This window comes from Anabrus simplex, chromosome 2, assembly GCF_040414725.1.
Source record: "Anabrus simplex isolate iqAnaSimp1 chromosome 2, ASM4041472v1, whole genome shotgun sequence".
Lineage (NCBI taxonomy): Eukaryota > Metazoa > Arthropoda > Insecta > Orthoptera > Tettigoniidae > Anabrus > Anabrus simplex.
Genome location: NC_090266.1, coordinates 991,894,116 through 991,915,230, shown reverse-complemented (window position 1 = coordinate 991,915,230; position 21,115 = coordinate 991,894,116). Strand labels below are relative to the sequence as shown.

The 21,115-nt window shown below is 39.3% G+C and overlaps 1 protein-coding gene across 1 annotated transcript in view; it reads left to right on the top strand.

The window, feature by feature from the left end:
* The window catches only part of RhoGAP19D (Rho GTPase activating protein at 19D), a 528,281-nt gene that overhangs the window by 122,684 nt on the left and 384,482 nt on the right, over positions 1-21,115 (top strand). The window contains exon 11 of the mRNA XM_068226072.1: positions 3,926-4,046. Coding sequence (XP_068082173.1) covers positions 3,926-4,046 — 121 coding nt within the window. The remainder of the gene's footprint in view (positions 1-3,925; positions 4,047-21,115) is intronic.

The following is a 21,115-nucleotide window of genomic DNA, read 5'->3' as shown; positions in this document are numbered from 1 at the left end:
TTGTAGAACCCTTACTTGTGTCAGCTGATTAACAAAAGGCCAATCTTTGACTCAGAAGCAGGAAACTAAATACTTACAAAGGGGAACTCTAGCCTGAAAAACCCAACAGGTGTGGTTTGCCTTTTACTTGGCATACACATTTTAATTATTTTTGCTCGACTCACTGGGTGAATGGTCAGCATTGAGGCCTTCGGTTCAGAGGGTCCCGGATTGGATTCCCAGCCAGGTCAGGGATTTTTACCTGGATCTGAGGGCTGGCTCGAGGTCAACTCAGCCTGTGGTTACAATAGAGGAGATATCTGATGGTGAGATGGCAGCCCTGGTCTAGAAAGCCAAGAATAACTCCCGAGAGGATTCATCTTGCTGACCACACGACACCTCATAACCTCCAGACCTTCGGGCTGAGCAGTGGTCGCTTGGTTGGCAATGGTCCTTTGGGGCTGTTGCGCCATCGGATTTGGTTTGGTTTTTTGTTTGATAAAATCTATTTCATAACTAAAACTACGGCGTTCTTATTTGCTGGTGGCTGTGGATATTGCTTTAAGAGGAAGTTAAACTGTGCAACGTCCGCCTGTGTAGCATAACTGTTTGTGTTACTTGCTGGAGTCATCGGAGGACCAGGTTCGATTATCAGTAATGCCAGAGATTTAAATAATAATAATAATAATAATAATAATAATAATAATAATAATAATAATAATAATAATAATGTTGCTGTTTTCACACCCCACTAACTACTTTTATGGCTTTCGGAGACACCAAGGTGCCAAAATTTAGTCCCGCAGGAGTTTCTTAATGTGCCAGTAAATCTACTGACACACGGCTGACGTATTTGAGCACCTTTAAATGCCACCAGACTGAGGCAGGATCGAATCTGTCAAGTTGGAGTCAGAAGGCCAGCGCCTCAATTGTCTTAGCCACTCAGCCTGCACCAAAGATTTAAGAATGACAGGAGGGCTGGCTTGAGGTTAAAATGACACTATCGGCAGCCCTGAAAATGGTTTTCCGTGGTTTCCCATTTTCACACCAGGCAAATGCTGGGGCTGTACCTTAATTCAGGCCACGGCCGCTTCTTTCCAACTCCTAGGCCTTTCCTATCCCATCGTCGCCATAAGACCTATCTGTGTCGGTGCGACGTAAAGCCCATAGCAAAAAAAAAAAAAATGACACATGTATCTCACCTCCATTGGGGGTGTGCCTGAAAAGACCTCTACCACCTCAGGACGAGGAGAATGAGTTTTGTCTGACTCCATAGCTAAGTCCCTGGTTCGATTCCTGGCAGGCTCGGGGATTTTAAACTTCCTGGGTTAATTCTTTTGGCTCAGGAGTTGGGTGTTCATGCTGTCTTAAGCATTAGAATTAATCTTGAGTAGGGTTCCATCTTCATAGATGCGCAGGTTGCCTATAGGGCGTCATCTCAAAAGACCTGCAACACGCCTCTCCGGAAGCCATTCACTATTATTATTATTATTATTATTATTATTATTATTATTATTTGGGTGACCGGCCTCTTAACACTAATGTGAAGAATGTGGAATTTGTCCAGCCATTGAAGAATGAAGGCATCAGAAAAAGGGGAGGTCGACGTAGGGGGTGTAAATGAAAGATATCCTAGACCTTGCAAAGCTAATAACACTGGGTTCGAAAGAGAACAAGTGTTGACCAAGGGTGGTTGGATAGCAAAAATGAACGTGAGGAGCCTGACACAAGTAATTGGAAGCAATGTAAAGACTCGGCTACAGGAACCATGGTTGCCAACTCAAGCTCCCAAACTGAGAGCCCCAGGTCCCACTTTTAATTACCTGTTAAGACACGTGGAGGATACCATGGGTGCATTCTACCACCCCTATCCACAGGATATTTTATTGCTCCTATAGCTTGTTTCTGGAGAGACTTTTCGCCCCTCCCTGCCACTAAAAAATCATACCCCCCCACCGAATAATATTCCTGGGTATGGCCTGGTTTAACTGACTTATTGGCTAGATTAAATTTCCTAGCAAGTGACGTAAATTTCTCTTTACTTTCGCAAACATTTCTAACTCTTATTTCCTTCCAACCTGCACCTCCTTGTTATTTCTTATTACTTCTCAGTTATTATATAGTGGGTCTTTACCATTCCTTACCACCTTTAAAGGTTTTTAAAGGCTTTTTTTAAACTCCCTCATGTTGGTCTTATCAGCCATATGGTACTGCCTAATAGTCTACCTTTTACGACGTTCTTTCCATCACATTTATTTTTAACAAAGAAAAAAGTATGTGATCACTAATACCATCTGTTAAGTTTCTCTATTGAGCTCATCTGATTTTACCACCACCATGTTTAGAATAATCTTCCCTCTAGTTGGTTCTATCACTTTCTGGTTCAGCCGTCCTTCCCAGATTAACTTATTTGCCATTTGTTGGTCATGCTTCCTGTAATTTGCATTACATTCTCAATTGACATTTGGTAAATTGAGTTCATCCGCTACAACAGTGTTCCTTTCCGAATCTATTCCCACATAGCTGATTTAAACTTACCAGATAATTCTAAATCAGCATCTGCACCACACTTTTCAGGTCTGTACACTACAAAAACATCAAGCTGCCGGTTATCTGTAGAGATGAGCCTTACACCTAGAATTTCATGTTTGTCATCTTTTAACTTTTTCATAGCTTACAAGTTCTTCTTTTACCAGAATGAATACTTCCCCTCTACCATTCCTATCCTATCTCTATGATACACTGCAGTTCCACGAGAATTTCTGCATTCGTTATGTAATTTCTTGGCCATGATTCAACTCCCATTACGATGTCTGGTAAGTATAACTCTATTGAATTACTTAATTCTATTCCTTTCTTTACAGTCCTTGTACATTTCAACACTAACATTTTTATGTCATCCCTACTTGACTACCAGCTCCCTGTACCCTTATCACTGTTCCCTAGTCCACTCGTTTCCCTAAATGTACCTCCCTATAATCCTTGTAAAACCTTTCTGGAAGAAAAGTGGCTTTAATGCAATATAATTTGGGATGAGAAAAGAAATCAGCAATTCCAGAAGTGATATTTGTATTTTTGTAGATATCATATACCTGTTCTTCGAAGCTAATAGGAGTTTCTTAACCTGAACCAGTTCTTAGTTAGAATTGGGTTAAGTGGAGAATACTGGAGATTACATTCAAGAGATGATGCTGGAGATTCTAAAAATGTTCAGAATGGTCTTTCATTAGTAATTTTGGCTGATGGCCTAGATGTTAGGTCTCCTTAAGAAGTAGTAGTAATAATAATAATAATAATAATAATAATAATAATAATAATAATAATAATAATAATAATAATAATAATAATAATAATAATAATAATGATGATGATGATGATCTCCATAGTGACCAGTAAAAAAAATTAAAGAAGTATCCCTTGTTTGATATTTGTACTCTATATGTATTGTTCTCTCTAGATACAAAAGGTACCTGGTAAACCTTGTTCACTTGTAGTGGTTTGAGACAATAATTTCATATAAGCAGAGTTCAAGGCTGTGGATCTTAAGATGTTCTTGTACTTACGTAGATTATGCTAAATATTAAAAAGAATTTAAGAAGTTGGGTTCATAATATTTTACCTTTCATTATAATACACACTTTTGGGCACATTAATTGTTCGTGGAATAAGGTAGTCCTATGTACTGTACAAGATTGGAAATATTTCATTATGAATGATCGTTCTGAAGTTTAATGGAATTGTTGACTACGAGCCTCTCAAAACTCTCCTGCTTATGACTGCGTATGCTCTTGAAATGTCAACTTGAATAAATTTTTGTGTTCAAAGGTTAAGTTTGCCACTCTAGATCATTATGCTGTTGTGTATTTCATTATCATCTAATTCATGTAATTTCCTGTCCATTTTAATTATAATTTTATGAGTTTCTGTAAAATCAAAACTGTTTCAGCTGAGGAAGAAAGACTGGGTCGTAGAGTATCCTACTTGAAGGCTACATGGGGTGACCGTATGCATGTGGACAGTGATCTTGATCTAAGTGACAGTGAAACACCACATATACCACACCACAGGTAAGAAGAAAAACCTTTAAGCACATATATGAATAGTGTGTTGACACATCATGGAGGTGATAGTAGTACCAGCATTAGTATTATAACACCGGGTGAGTTGGCCGTGCGGTTAGGGGCGTGCAGCTGAGAGCTTTCATCCGGGAGATGGTGGGTTCGAACTCCACTGTCGGCAGCCCTGAATATTGTTTTCCGTGGTTTCCCATTTTCACACCAGGCCACTTCCTTCCCACTCGTAGGCCCTTTCCTATCCCATTGTTGCTATAAGACCTATGTATGTTGGTGCGACGTAAAGCCAATTGTAAAAAGGAATTTAAAAAATTATAACACACATGGACTTGTAGACATTTAAAGGAAATGAAATTAATCTTTTTCCATCAGACTGGAACTGATGGAGGGGCTTCTTAGCGGAGGCAATAAAGGTATACTTAGTTGACCCATAAGGATGTGGGTTCAATTCCCCATCAGGAAGTCGAAAAATTTAAGAGACTTTCTCATCTCTTCTGCAGCAGCACATGGCCCTGAAGTACTCAGCCTACACCAAAAATAAGTTCTCTGTTAATTTTTGGGAGGAAAGGTGGCCAAGCATAGTTTTAACCACTCTATCCCACTTCACCTTTCACACCTCAAGCGGTCTTCATGGCCGATGTGGAGATGGCTGTGCTTTGAAACTGAGAAAGCTGATGTGTAATATTATAAAACATAAACAGAACTATAACGCAGTAAGTTGGTCTCGTGAAGTTACTATGAGCTGTGGTTTGAAGATCTGTTGCTACAGTCTTGCAGAGTTACCTTCGCTGTATGATTTAATATCCAAATTGGTATACTTCTGTACGTGCTAAAGGAAATCTTTCCAGACACTGCCAATCCCACAGAGACTCATCTGAAACCCAGAGTGTTTAAACGGCAGCAACTAGATCACAAAGACAGACTTAATGTTTCACCCATGTACCTTGGAAACATGACTTTTTGTGTAATATTTGCTGCACAAACCGCTGGACATTATTATTGCACCATATATCCGACTGTCTGATTAGTTCGCTATTGTGAAAGAAAATTCACCTTGGTATTCTACATGCCTGCCACACAACTGGGGCAGAGGAGTTGCTGATGCTTCTCATTTTGTAACAAAGAGCCTCTTTAATCTGGTTGGCCAGCCTTTGTCAACTTGGATCAAGACAAAGGGAGTTGTATTGTAGTGTGGAGATCGAGGAAGAGTGGGGGTCATAGAAGAGTGTCCTGCCACGTAGTGGAGATGATGTATGTGTGGGCTCCCGTCTATCTGCAGGTAACCTCACTCATTGTCAGCAAGCAGGAGAGGTCTGGCATAATATATAATGGCTCTACCTCCTCTTACATCAACATTCAGTTCTTAGGAATTTCTTGCCTTCTCATCGATCAAACTTTTTTATACAGTACATACTATTCTAGTTGGAAACGATTTTTCTCTACCAAGTTAAGAATTCCATTTATTGAAAATGCTGCAAGTTTCTCTTGGATGAAATATTTATTGTTAATAATACACTCTTCCAAAGAAGTACTATTTTTGCTGTTACGGAAATTCTGTGGGGTAACTGAAGAGCTAATAGTCGGAAAGGACAGATGAGGAGAATACGACAAGTGGGGGTAACAAATTCTAATCGAGAAAATCTTCAGTTGTAAGCTACAATCTAGTATTATCATGATGCAAAGAGACTTCTTGAGTATTTTTCAGTTCCAGTATTTTCTCTTCAGTGGCTACTTCAGATAATCCAATACTTTTGTATTGTATTTTTACAATGCCCATACATTGAAATAATTATTGATGTAGTCGGATCTTTTCCAGGTGTTTACACACAGTAGCACTTGACTTCTCGAGCTACTCGGGCATTTACCTTGCAGTTTTGTACTACCAGACTATGGGAAAGCTATTCCTTTTCACTTTTAGTTTGGGAGTTGAAAGTACCAACAGCTACTGTTGTCAAAATATATTTTAAATTACATTTGATTTCTCTAGCATTATGTAGTAAATAGCTTGACTTGATTCTCAGTTCCATGCTTGAAAAGTATTTGAGAAGGGATAGCCATATGCCTTTCCAATGCCATTTCAATTTGTTGAGTTGCTAATGAGGAACCAAACCTGTGCCCTACTGGTTAAAAACAAATCTCCATTTACCACTTTGTCTAGGCAGTCAACATTTAATCTGTGTTTATTCTGTTTATGCTGTTGGCTTTTGTGTTAATTTGGTTCCTTTTTCAGTGTATTAAATTTAAATTGAACAAAAAGAATAATTAAAAACTAAATTGAAAGAAACCAAGTAACAAAACACAGTAGCATAAATAAATACAGTAAAATAGAAATGAGTGCTAAATTTGAAACCTAAACATTTCTTTAGTACAACTCAAACCACGAACAGTGAAGTACAGGAATTGAAAGTTTAATACTTCAGACTGTTATGCTGACTTGCTTTTGTTCACCTTTTACTTTGCAATGTGAGGCGACAATTAAGATCAGTAAGAATGTGTATACTACGAATGACGTTGCATCCCATGACGTGGTAGAAATAAATTTATATCTCAACAATCCGGAAAGATGACAGACAAGAACATATAGTACTGAGAACAAAGTTCAATACCCACAAGAAGCATATGTCATAAAATAAACAAGTAACAATAAGATCTCTTTAGAACCTGCCTCAAGTCTCAGCCAACACAAGAAATCTGGAAGCGAAATCCCCACTCGATAAATTAGAGTGAATACACACTACAGTGTGTGATACCTGAAGGCATTTCTTTTCATTTTTGACTTGGTTAACAGTAGCGGCGACAAAGGGGGGCGAGGGGGGCAGTTGCCCCCCCCCCCACTTTGTAGAGAAAACATTACATTTTTATTATTATAGGATTATTACTAAAAAACAATTTGTGCAAATTTTTAATTATTAACAAAATTATTGTCGAAAATATGCACAAAATGTCGTTCGTAGTGGCTAACCGATTTGTATAGCGCCACAGCAAGTAGTGGAGAATTTGCAAATGCTATGAGGAAGGGTAACAGGGGTATATTTTTTGCCAAGGTCGTGGACACTGAGGTATGATTCACCTGCTTGCCGCGTGCCTTCATCAGTCTGGCAGTCCCTTTAACATTGTCTGTTAGTTTCTTAGAGTGTAGTCAAATACTAAATATTTTTTAATTTTATAATCACGCCGTACTTCTATTTGATTGTAATACATGTGTAATATTGTTTCTTTGAAAGTTTTATTGTGTAGTATTGAATCAAAATCTCAAAAAACTATTATTTCCGCACTTCAGTTAGTAAACTATCAACCTTTACCTTTCTGTCGAAATTCGCTCGAAGAGCATCAAATCTTACAATTTTGTAGCTTTTGATTCAGTTTTGATGCGTATTACCCCCCGCCCGCTATATCCCTCAACCCGGCTATTTTCTGTTGTCAGGAGGTAGTAGGTTTGAATCCCACTATCGGCAGCCCTGAAAATGGTTTTCCGTGGTTTCCCATTTTCACACCAGGCAAATGCTGGGGCTGTACCTTAATTAAGGCCACAGCCGCTTCCTTCCAACTCCTAGGTCTTTCCTATCCCATCATAGCCATAAGACCTATCTGTGTCGGCGCGACGTAAAGCCCCTAGCAAAAAAATTTTCTGTTGTCTGTACTTTTTTTTGTGTCCCCCCCTCACTTCTAATCCCCAATCGCTGCTACTGTCGGTTAATGTTAAACTGTAAGGTTCTTCAGTCTGCTGAAACTAATTTTTGATTAAATACTTTTATAAACTATCTCAAAAAGAAAACCTATGGTCACAGAATTAAGTTGTTTCTTATTCTGTTACCATATGTTTTGAAAGAAAAATATTGTTACAATAATTATCATTTAGGTGGAAGTTGAAATCCAGATAATATTGTCTATTGGGGTAATTACTGTAGGTCATTCTTGACAAATTTCAGAGTTGATCACATAAATTAAAACATGGTGCTAAATGAAAGGGTGAGATGTAATAAAGACCAACTTGTTCAGTATAAGATTGAAGTTCAACTTAGTTAATCTTGCACTAATTCACCATGGCAACCACAAATAACATTGGTTGAAAATAATTTTTAAACTCATCACAATTAATTCCAAAGATATATTAATTAAATTTGAAAATAGTAATGTTTTTTTAATAACTCACGGATAACCCCTAAAAGTTAAAATTCAGTTCAAATATCGGTAACTTTCATAAATTCAGAGCCGCAACATGAATCCACATGCTTCCAAGACACATTCTTTTCAACACTCCAAACAAAACTCCCCACACGTGATGGAAGATGTGACAAAAGGTTAATGAAAATGATAACTCATAGTGAGTACTTAAAAGAATGAAGAATCAACAAAATCAAAGCAGCTCATAAATTTCCATGGTTACCTCAGTTAATTTACCACAGATATTTCACCTTGGATAAGCTAAAAATTAATCTTTATAATTTATTTCACGTCCTAGTTCGTGAACCATGGGCAACGGCTGAGTGGCCTAGTAAGTGGTCCTGAGAGTTGCTGTGGAATGGGAGTGTGCATCTTGGACATATTCTGAGTCTTGGCCCTCCTTGTGCTCAAGTGGCTAGGACTATACAATTCACCGGTGGTCCATAACCCGTTAGAGGAGAGATCCTCACTTGGACTATGTGCAAGGAGGGTAGCATCCTGCTTCATGAATTTACAGAGCTCGGAACATTCTAAGCAAGCCTCGGACCTATGGGAGTAACGGAGTCCCACTCACATTTGACAGGCATGGGAAACCTTGGAAACAACTTGGTGAACGAAATGGAATTCGATGGAGAAATATCAATATTAATGGGGCTTATGCAGGAAAGAAAGTAGAACTGGCTGAGTCAGCAAGAAGGATACATCTGGATGTGCTAGGATTAAGTGATATTCGGGTAAGGGGAGATAACAAGGAAGAGATAGGAGATTATAAAGTGTACTTGACGGGTGTTAGAAAGGGAAAGGCAGAGTCTGGGGTAGGGCTCTTTATCAGGAATACCATTGCACGCAACATAGTTTCTGTTAGGCACATAAGTGAGCGAATGATGTGGGTAGATTAGTCAGTTGGAGGAACTAGGACTAGAATTGTCTCAGTGTATTCACCATGCGAGGGTGCAGATGAGGATGAAGTTGACAAGTTTTATGAAGCATTGAGTGACATCATGGTCAAGGTCAACAGCAAGGATAGAATAGTGCTAATGGGCAATTTCAATGCGAGAGTTGGGAACAGAACTGAAGGATACGAAAGGGTGATTGGTGAATGTGGGGAAGATATGGAAGCTAATGGGAATAGGGAAGCGTATGCTGGACTTCTGTGCTAGTATGGGTTTAGCAGTTACGAATACATTCTTCAAGCATAAGGCTATTCACCGCTACACATGGGAGGCTAGGGGTACCAGATCTATAAGAGACTATATCTTAACAGACTTCAAATTCAGGAAATCTGTTAGGAATGAACGAGTTTTCTGGGGATTTTTCTATGATACAGACCACTATCTGATCTGTAGTGAACTAAGTATCTCTAGGCCTAGGGTAGAGAAAGTGAAATCTGTCTGCAAACGAATATGGGTAGAAAATCTCCAGGATGAGGAAATTAGACAGAAGTACATGGATATGATTACAGAGAAGTTTTGAACAGCTGACAGTAAGCAGGTTCATGATATAGAAAGTGAATCGGTGGCATACAGGGATGCTGTAGTAGAAACAGCAAGGGAATGCCTAGGAACAACTGTGTGTAAAGATGGGAAAAGGCAAACATCTTGGTGGAATGATGAAGTGAGAGCAGCTTGTAAACGTAAAAAGAAGGCTTATCGGAAATGGCTACAAACAAGGGCAGAGGCAGACAGGGATTTGTACGTAGATGAAAGAAAGAGTGAAACAAATAGTTGTTGAATCCAAAAAGAAGTCGTGGGAAGATTTTGGTAACAACCTGGAAAGGCTAGGTCAAGCGGCAGGGAAACCTTTCTGGACAGTAATAAAGAATCTTAGGAAGGGAGGGGAAAAAGGGAATGAACAGTGTTTTGAGTAATTCAGGTGAACTCATAATAGATCCCAGGGAATCACTGGAGAGGTGGAGGGAATATTTTGAACATCTTCTCAATGTAAAAGGAAATCATCCTGGTGGTGTTGAGAACAGCCAAGCTCATGGGGAGCATGAAAATGATGTTGGTGAAATTACGATTGAGGAAGTGAAAAGGATGGTAAATAAACTCCATTGTCATAAAGCAGCAGGAATAGATGAAATTAGACCTGAAATGGTAAAGTATAGTGGGAAGGCAGGGATGAAATGGCTTCATAGAGCAGTAAAATTAGCATGGAGTGTTGGTAAGGTACATTCAGATTGGACAAAAGCAGTAATTGCACCTATCTATAAGCAAGGGAACAGGAAGGATTGCAACAAGCAAGGTATCTCATTGATTAGTATACCAGGCAAAATATTCACTGGCATCTTGGAAGGGAGGGTGCGATCAGTCGTTGAGAGGAAGTTGGATGAAAACCAGTGTGGATTCAGACCACAGAGAGGCTGTCAGGATCAGATTTTCAATATGCGCGAGGTAATTGAAAAATGCTGCAAGAGGAATAGGCAGTTGTGTTTGTTTCGTAGATCTAGAGAAAGCATATGACAGGGTACCGAGGGAAAAGATGTTCACTATACTGGGGGACTATGGAATTAAAAGTAGATTATTAAAATCAATGAAAGGCATTTGTTGACAATTGGGCTTCAGTGAGAATTGATGGTAGGGTACTTTCACCTTTGCTGTTCATAGTTTACATGGATCATCTGCTGAAAGGTATAAAATGGCAGGGAGGGATTCAGTTAAGTGGAAATGTAGTAAGCAGTCTGGCCTATGCTGAGGACTTGGTCTTAATGGCAGATTGTGCCGAAAGCCTGCAGTCTAATATCTTGGAACTTGAAAATAGGTGCAATGAGTATGGTATGAAAATTAGCCTCTCGATGACTAAATTGATGTCAGTAGGTAAGAAATTCAACAGAATTAAATGTCAGATGGATGATACAAAGCTAGAACAGGTCGATAATTTCAAGTATTTAGGTTGTGTGTTCTCCCAGGATGGTAATGTATTAAGTGGGATTGAATCAAGGTGTCGTAAAGCTAATGCAGTGAGCTAGCAGTTGCGGTCAACAGTATTCTGTAAGAAGGAAGTCAGCTCCCAGACGAAACTATCTTTACATTGGTCTGAAAACAGACCAACTTTGCTTTATGGGAGCGAAAGCTGGGTGGACTCAGGATATCTTATTCATAAGTTAAAAGTAACAGACATGAAAGTAGCAAGAATGATTGCTGGTACAAACAAGTGGGAACAGTGGCAGGAGGATACTCGGAATGAGGAGATAAAGGCTAATTTAGGAATGAACTCGATGGAGGAAGCTGTACGCATTAACCGGCTTCAGTGATGGAGTCCTGTGAGGCGAATAGAGGAGGATATGTGGGCTAGGAGAATAATGGACTCTGTTATGGAGGGTAAGAAAAGTAGAGGTAGAGCAAGACGTTGATGGTTAGACTTATTTTATAGCGATAGAACTAAATGAGGCCACAACACAAGTTGCAAATCGAGGATTGTGGCGACGTTTAGTACATTCACAGAGGCTTGCAGACTGAACGCTGAAAGCCATAACAGTCTATAATGATTATGTATGTATATTAATAAAATTATTAGGGTGTGTTCCTCAAGCTTGAAAATATTCATTAAGTTTATGAAAGGAAAACAAAATTAACAAGCACTAAAATGAAAATAACAAGAGTACTGGGCAAATGGACAAGGGGAACATTACATAACAAGAGTATGAACCAATATCACCAGAAATGAAAGTGACCTGACCAGCAACTAACACAGGAAAAAATAATCATAGATTGTCTGTTAAGTCATCAGCCCAGATGCTGGTTGGATCCTCAAATAGCACCACCAAAGGCTATTCAGTTATAGGGAAACTGCAAAAGCCAATGGCAGAGCCCGAATGAGGCGTACTAGGCAAGATGAGGAGTGAGGTAGTTTGCCATTGCTTTCCTCACTGGGCCAGAATGTGCCACTGCAACACGACTGACCCTATGAGCAACACCTTTCATAACACTCGGACACTATTTGTGCTCCGAATGCCATTACTCAGCATCATCCATACCCCAGCAACTTCCATATTGTAACAGCCATGGATGAGACTGTGACTTCAGTGGAAGCTACACTTTGCTCTCCCCTGTGCCAAGAGACGGATACAAAAGTACTGCATCCATCAAAAAATGGCAACAGGCGGAAATCAAAGATTATTCGTGTACAATCATCCAAAATCTAGTCTCTCTTACAAGTCAACCAACATAACAAAATAAATGAAAGACAGAAACTGCAACATAATGAGTAAGTCAGACAAGAGGGATATAACAGTTAGCCTTCATGAGCCGTTATGAGTGTATGGTTTGAGAGGCACATCCGTAATAACTTAAAGATATGTTTTAAAAATGATTCTACTAGTTCACGCGTTTCCTAGGACTGCAAAACAGCCAAAAGGAAAATGAAAGAAAAGGTAAATGACCTTCAAATAAAGAAAAGAATATGCATATAGCACCAACAAGGAATGGAACTTGCGAAGTAAAATGAAATGCAAAACAATGTAAAGGAAATAGAATAATAAAAATTATTATTATTATTATTATTATCATTATCATTATTATCATTATTATCCTGCAGAAAACTCGGTACCCAAAATGCATGTTAGTCAAGAGAGGAGCAACCAGTCAAAACATGTAATGTCCATTAATGCAAATTTTTCAGATGTGGAAAACTAATAGCTCGTAAAATATTCAGTAAAATATAATCCCATTTTGCACATGTTGTTTCTTATTGGGATACTGAATTAGATGTCATGTTGCAACAGATCAATAATTTATTGGGATTTTTAGAAAGTTAATTCACATTTTGGACAATATGTTTTGATCTATTTTATAGGGCATTATATGTTTTGATGAGTTTACTGTTTCTTTTTATCATCTTTAGTTCACATTAATTTTAATACCTGAAAATTATAACTTACAAAATTAGACTTTCAATCATTTCAAATTTACAGTATAAAATGAATATCTACCTGATGGAGTTCAACGAAGACTAAAATTATTTTGAAAAAACTGGTTCAGTACAACAATATTATTGTCTAGAATACGCTACATTTATTACAGTTTATGCAGTCCGGGTTGCTCATTTAAACAATCACATTCAGTATGTTCCAGAGTGCTGCTGCTGTGTGGAACCTGTAAAGCCCATGAAAAAAATTTTAAGTTCTTGTTCTTTTCAATTTTTGCCAAATAGAAGCACGCTCAGTTGTCAACTTTCTGAGGTGGTGAACAAACAGAAAAATTCATGTTGCTTCTTTGAAAGTATGGTTTGCAAAATGTTTTTAAGTTAACCTGTTAAAAACAGAGAAATTGCTAGTGAGCTTCTGGAAGAAAAATATTGTGAAATGTGGCTCAGAGAATTATGGTGATCTTCGTGGAGTACCCATTGTTAGCAGAGAGTCAACCCTCTTTCTCGGATGTGGCGCAGCGATAGAAACTCCTCCTCATTAATCAGCTGCTGTCCTTATAATGATTTACAGATTAACCTTATGGTGTTGTGAGTTTAACACATTCGAATCCCACTATCGGCAGCCCTGAAGATGGTTTTCCGTGGTTTCCGATTTTCACACCAGGCAAATGCTGGGGCTGTACCTTAATTAAGGCCACGGCCGCTTCCTTCCAACTCCTAGGCCTTTCCTATCCCATCGTCGCCATAAGACCTATCTGTGTCGGTGTGACGTAAAGCTGCTAGCAAAAAAAAAAAAAAATTAACACAGGCTAAATGACCTTTTGAACAGCCTGTATTTAGGCATGTGCAATATGTACAACTGCACAGGCAGCAAAATACAGTAAAAAGAAAAATTACTTATTTTTGCCCAATATTCAATTTTTCATATTTGACTCATACCATAGCACTTGTCTGAAATTTTTTAGTTTTTGATCACATAAATTATTGGATAAATTTTGTCCAAAACAATCTCTTTGAACGATGTGCAAGATAACTATCTCGCAGGATGCACCAAACATCAATCGTTTGACTTAGCGATGCTGGGAGACATACAGCGAAACAAACAGAGCAATAAATAGCTTGTAATGTTAATAGGTATCTGCAGGGTTGTGTGTTGTTTTGACTAATAATATGAAGTATATTTCATAGTCTGTTTTAGCCATGTGTATTGTGTATTGATTGGACAATATTTTAATAGCAGATGTGTACATATTTCCTATATTACTACTAAACATGGACATACACTCAAGCAAAATATTTTGTAAAAACAATCCAAATACGACAGGTCTTAACCTTGAGACGTGTGTAGGCTGAAGATGCTTGTAAATAAAGCGAAACATGTCCCTGCAAATTCATGTTGTAATATTATGAACTAGCAACATAAATACCAATTTGTATTGAATAGGTGGATTGAAATAGTTACTGTTGTGTGAGATCAGTTAGTGTAACCTCTTTGATTCTTGTTACTCCTGAGATTTGTTTACGAGAGCTTTGAAATAAGCAAAGAAACACACTTCAAGTTTTAGTTTGGTATCATTTTTGTAGTTCGCAAGATGGCTTCCATGTATATATGTGTATTAAAATAAATGTGTTCGATTATTGTGGAATTGTACCCGTGTTTTATCGTTTTCGAAGTGCATTCCCAACATTTGGCGACCGCGACAGGATATTAGACAGTTATATAATCATATAAACAGTTTCATACGTAGTATTTCAAGCATGGAAGTGAATATAGCTGTGACAAAGAAATCAAGAGCGGTATTACGGCGATCAATAACCAAGATCTACAATGAGCTCGACGCGTTACTACAGATGCCGGAGAAAGATACGGAAAGTATTAGTGCACATATGGATCTATTAGAAACAAAATTTCATGAATTAACAGGTATGGATACTCTTATCTTCACTAATATGATTGAGAACGTGGAGGTTAGGGATGACGAGTTAGACAAAGAAATCAGTATGGCTGACGAGTATAAGTTCAGATTTTATAAGGTTAAGACTGTTGTTACGAAATTATTAAATGAAGACCGGAACTCAGAAGCTACTGCAGTATCAGTTAATTCTAACTCGTCACTCCAAGTTAGGCGTTCATACAAACTGCCTTTGTTGGAATTGAAAAAGTTTGGAGGTGAACTAAAAGATTGGCTTCCTTTCTGGTCACAATTTAAGAAAATTGATGAGGACCCTCTTTTAGACCCTAGTGATAAATTCCAATACCTCATACAGGCCACCACTTCTGGATCCAGAGCAAGAGATTTAGTTAAGAGCTTTCCTGCTACCGGAGAAAATTACTGTAAAGCAATATCAAGTCTCAAAGCACGCTATGGGAAGGATGATTTGCTGGTAGAAGTGTACATTAGGGAGTTGTTAAGTTTAATCTTACAGAATGCTGTGAGCCCTAATAAGGTGTGTTTATCATCCCACTATGATAAGCTTCAGAGCCATATAGGAGCTCTAGGAACCTTAGGTGTCACAACGGACAAGTGTAATTCCATGCTTTTACCACTAGTAGAGTCATGTTTGCCTGAGGACATTCTAAGAACTTGGGAGAGAACTTCTTCAATCGCGCTCATTGGCCAGTCTTCTTCAAATTCAGCTGTTGAACCAGGGGGGGGGGCTAGTGTCGGTGACCAGAGTGTGAATTCCAAGAATCGTTTAGACAGTTTGATGCAATTTCTTAGATGTGAAGTAGAACAGGAACAGAAGATTACTTTGGCTATGTCAGGGTTTGGTGTTTTGTCTTCGGTAGCTGTCAAGGGAGGTCCAAAGAAGAAGGAAAAGAGCTTGAATTACACCACTAATCCGAATGAGAACATTCCCACAGCAGCAGGTCTCCTTACTGCATCTGGTAGAGAAACAGCAGGGTGTGTCTTTTGTTCGTCTAATCACAAGTCTCAAGACAGTATTAAGGCCCAGAAGATGACTTTGCAAGAACGTCATCTTGCACTTGAGACTAAGAGATGCTGTTTTTCTTGTCTCAAGGTCGGACATCCAGCGAAGAAATGTAGAAATAGGCCTAGGTGCATCATTTGTAGTCGAGGACACTTTGTGGTTATGTGTGATAAGTTGCCACAAACCCAGGTAGACTCAGCCGTAGAGAGACCGAACTCAACAGGAGACAAGATGGCTTCTAGAGCGCAAGTCCAGAAAGATGAAGCTTTAGCTAGTTTGTCGAACCATTGTGGGGTGCTGATGCAAACACTAGTTGTCAAGGTTCGGGGCCAAGGAGTTGAGCGGACTGTAAGAGCATTAATTGATTCAGCATCACAACGTTCCTACATTTTGAAGAGTACAGCCACGGAAATGGGATATCAAACTGGCAGACAGGAAAATATCCAACACTCGCTATTTGGAGGTACAACCACTGGAGTATACCATCATTGTGTGTACACTATTTATCTCTCTAGTCTGGATGGTAGCTACAACTGTCACTTTGAAGCATTAGACCAAACAAGAATTTGTGGTGCCATACCTTCAGTACAGCAAGGTCCTTGGATTGAAGAACTAAGTAGTCAGAACATTGTTTTGAGTGACATCGAATCTTATGGACCAATAGAAATATTAATTGGAGCTGATGTTGCAGGCAAATTGTTTACAGGAGGCCACAAGATACTAAGAACTGGACTAGTGGCCATGGAAACTCGTTTGGGATGGATTTTAATGGGCAAAGTACCTTCAGAACATAGGAATGAGGAAAGTATGGCTATGGTGGTGACTGCTATGCTAACAAGAGAAGCCACCATCACAGATTTGTTGACTCTAGATACTTTAGGGATTAGCGATCCATCTGAGAAACGCAGCAGATCTGAGATTGAGTCTACTACACAGCAACATTTCCTTGATACAGTATCAGTCAATGAAGAAGAGTGGTTTGAAGTTCACCTCCCATGGGTTGAGAACCATCCTCCACTGCCTGATAATTACCAATTATCACTGAAGAGACTGATGTCTACTGTTAAGAGATTGAAGACTAAAGGTTACTATGATGCTTATCAGGAAGTACTAGATGATTGGCTGAGGGAAGGGGTGATAGAAGAAGTGCCTCCTCAGGAAATGGATGTTCATTGCCACTATTTGCCTCATCGTCACGTTGTGAAACCTGGATCAACAACACCAGTGCGCCCCGTGTTCGATGCCTCGTCTAAAGAAGATAAACCGCCCAGCCTCAATCAATGTCTTGAGAAAGGCCCTAATTTAATTGAGAAAATACCTTCCGTGTTGGCTCGTTTCCTACTGAAGAAGGTGGGAGTTGTTGGAGACATAAGAAGAGCTTTTCTCCAGATCAGCATTCGTGAGAGAGACAGAAATTTTTTGAGATTCTTGTGGTTAGACAGAAATGGAAGTCTCAAGACATACAGACATTGTCGTGTTGTATTTGGAGTCTCTCCAAGTCCTTTTCTATTAGAATCATGCATCAAACTTCACCTTGAAAATACATTAGTACTGTGTGAGGAAGGGAAGTCACCATGGCCCAAGTCATTTGTGGAACTTCTTACCCATAGCTTCTATGTCGATAATTGCCTTGCCAGTTTGGACGATGAAGAACAAGCTAAACAGTTTATTGATGTAGCTTCAGGTGTCGTGAGGGAACGGCAATTTTGTCTTCGAGGGTGGAAGTTGACCGGAAGTAATGATGTTTCCGGACCTACCAATGTGTTAGGACTCCTATGGAACAAGTCCGACAATTCCCTAGCAATCAACATAGATAACCTTCTTTCGATTAGCTTCGAGAAAATAACAAAGAAAGTTATTTTGAGTGATGCCCATAGAATTTTTGATCCGGTGGGTGTCGCATGTAGTGTAGCATTAATACCAAAATTGTTGCTTCAACAGACTTGGAGAGAAGGTTTGACATGGGATGAAGAAGTCAATGAAGAGATCAAAATGAAATTCTTGAGTTGGCTTGAAGAAGTTCCTCTTTTAGCTCAAGTCAAGATTCCTTGTTGGTTGTCTAACTGCAACAGCCCAGACGACTCCTGGACACTTCACATTTTTTCAGATGCCTGTCAGACATCATATGCAGCAGCTGTATTCTTGCGTGTTGAGCAAGGGGGTGAAGTGAGTGTTCACTTGGTGGCTGCCAAGTCAAGAGTTGCACCAACTGGAAAATCAGGCAAGGGATTGACCATTCCCAGGTTAGAACTTTTAGCAGCTTCAATAGCAACGAGATTATATGCATCGATTGTAAAGGATTATTGTATTCCCGATATTAAGGCAATTTTTTGGACAGATGCTTCAACTGTTCTCGCTTGGATTCAGCGAAGTGAAGCATGGGATGCTTTTGTCATGAACCGGATTAAAGAGATACGAGAACTGTCAGTTGGTTGCGAATGGCGACATGTTCCTGGAAAAGAAAACCCATCAGATCTTCCATCACGCGGATGTTCTGTGAAGAAGTTGATACAATGCCGTTGGTGGGAAGGCCCTGGTTGGTTGAGAGAAAATCCAGACTGCTGGCCACAAACTGACTTTTCTTATAGTGAGGAAGAGATAAATTCGGAGAGAAGGAAGAATGTCGTTTCATTGATATCAAGTAATTCAGAAGACATCGGTAAAGATTGGTATTACCAACACTTTTCTCAGTACAAGAAAATTGTAAGGATGGTAGGCTGGATGTTCCGCTTTCTGACCAACTGTCGCATCAGCAAAGCTCAACGCATACATTGTGACCTGACAAGTGAGGAATTCGTCACGGCAGAAAGGAAGATTTTACGGTGGGTGCAGGAGGAAGTGTTCATAGATGTTTTCAATTCCAAACTAAAGAGCTTACTTCCGTTTGTTGACGAACAGGGATTGATTCGTTTGATGACCAAGATATCAAACCGGGATGATGTCAGGGACTTTTGTCATCCCATTGTGCTCCCAAAGGCTGATCACCCAGTCGTTCAGCGACTGATTATGGATGCCCATCTTAGCAACTGTCATGCTGGTACGCAGATGCTTTTGTCAATTCTGAGGCAACAGTATTGGATTCTAGGAGGTAGACAAACAATTAGAGCTGTCATTAACGCCTGCATGATTTGTAAACGTCATAGTTCAAAGAAGTTGGCAGCTCATCCTTCACCTTTATCTGAGAGTAGAGTGTGTGACGCAAGAATTTTTGAAGTTACTGGAGTTGATTTTGCTGGTCCTCTCTACATCAAAGCCGATGATGGAACCTCGAAGAAGGCATGGGTTTGCTTATTCACTTGTGGAGTTTACCGTGCAGTTCGATTGGAACTGGTATCTTCGTTATCAACAGATAGCTTTCTACAAGCTTTCAGACGTTTCTGCAGCAAACAAGGAAGACCTGTCATTGTCTACAGTGACCAGGGAACAAATTTTGTTGGGTTTAAGAACTCCTGTCACCAACTGGACTGGAATGCAATCTCACAATACAGTTCAGCGCGGAAGATAGATTGGCGTTTTAATCCTCCAGCTTCACCATGGTGGGGAGGTTGGTGGGAACGACTACTAGGAATGCTCACAACTCTTCTCCGTCGAGTGCTTGGTCGATCATCTGTCAACTATGAAGAGATGCAGACAATCCTCTGTGACTGCGAAACCGTTATAAATTCTCGGCCATTAACCTATTTGTCTGACAACCCATCAGATCTGGCTGCTCTAACTCCAAACATGTTTCTACACGACATAGAAGTAGGAGTACCTGAGTATGACCTGTTCGAAGCAACTGATCTTCGGAAAAGACTGCAGTATTGCCTTCAGTTGAAAAAGAATCTTAGAGAAAGATTTCGTACTGAGTGTTTAGGTCAGTTGAAGTTATTCGCCAGCAAGGATAAGCCACATGATCTCAAACTGGGAGAAATTGTTTTGGTTGGCAATGATGACACTAGAAGAATGGATTGGCCATTGGGACGAGTTGTCGAGCTTGTTAAGGGAAAGCTTGGCAATGTTAGAGTAGTTCGTGTCGTCACTGCTTCAGGCGAGCTTATAAGGCCAGTTCAAAGAATATACCCACTAGAACTCGAGTTTCAACCACCTGAGGATACCCAGGAAATCCGAAACCACCTAAGGAAAGACTTTGTTCCAAGTGAGGAAAATATAAAGGATAATCACGAGGCCGGAGCCTGTGACTCTTCTACTCCTGCTGAAGATGGTCCTCAAGTTTCAAAGCAGACAGTGAAAATAACTCGTCTAGGACGATTGATTCACAAGCCAGAAAAGTTAAATTTGTGATATGTGTCAATTAACATATTTATTTGTGTTTATATTATTGAATTTTATCATTTTGTAATTGTTTCAGGACTATTTTATGAAAGTGGCAATTTGTGCATAAAGGGTGTAAGTCAATTCATGTTAACATTCATTTGACTTAGGTGGGAGGATGTTGTGTGAGATCAGTTAGTGTAACCTCTTTGATTCTTGTTACTCCTGAGATTTGTTTACGAGAGCTTTGAAATAAGCAAAGAAACACACTTCAAGTTTTAGTTTGGTATCATTTTTGTAGTTCGCAAGATGGCTTCCATGTATATATGTGTATTAAAATAAATGTGTTCGATTATTGTGGAATTGTACCCGTGTTTTATCGTTTTCGAAGTGCATTCCCAACAGTTACTATATTGTAAGCCTTGCAAATTATTCGGTGGTAAGTCTCGGTTTGCAGCATTTGGTTTTAATGATTGGAGCCACGCAGGTCTATGAATAAATAAACCTGAAAATTCTAACACTTACCGAGACTGCATGTTAAAATTCAAAAACGGGGAGATGAGGCAAACAGAACAGACGAACAATTACTCAGTCAGTATGAACATAAAAGTTACATATTGGAGAAATGTGATAAAAAGTGTTGTTTCTGTGGTTATGAAACTAGCTTCTAGGGGTATGGTTTTTTTGTAAAGACAAAGGGGTGTTTGGTTCTGTGAGAAATGAACGTTTCTGGATGTGTTTGGAACTAATTGGAGAGTATAGTCCTTTTCTGTCTGAACATATTGCATGATCTGGTAACCCTGTAAAAGGCTGTTCTTCATACTTATCACCAGCAACTTGTGAAG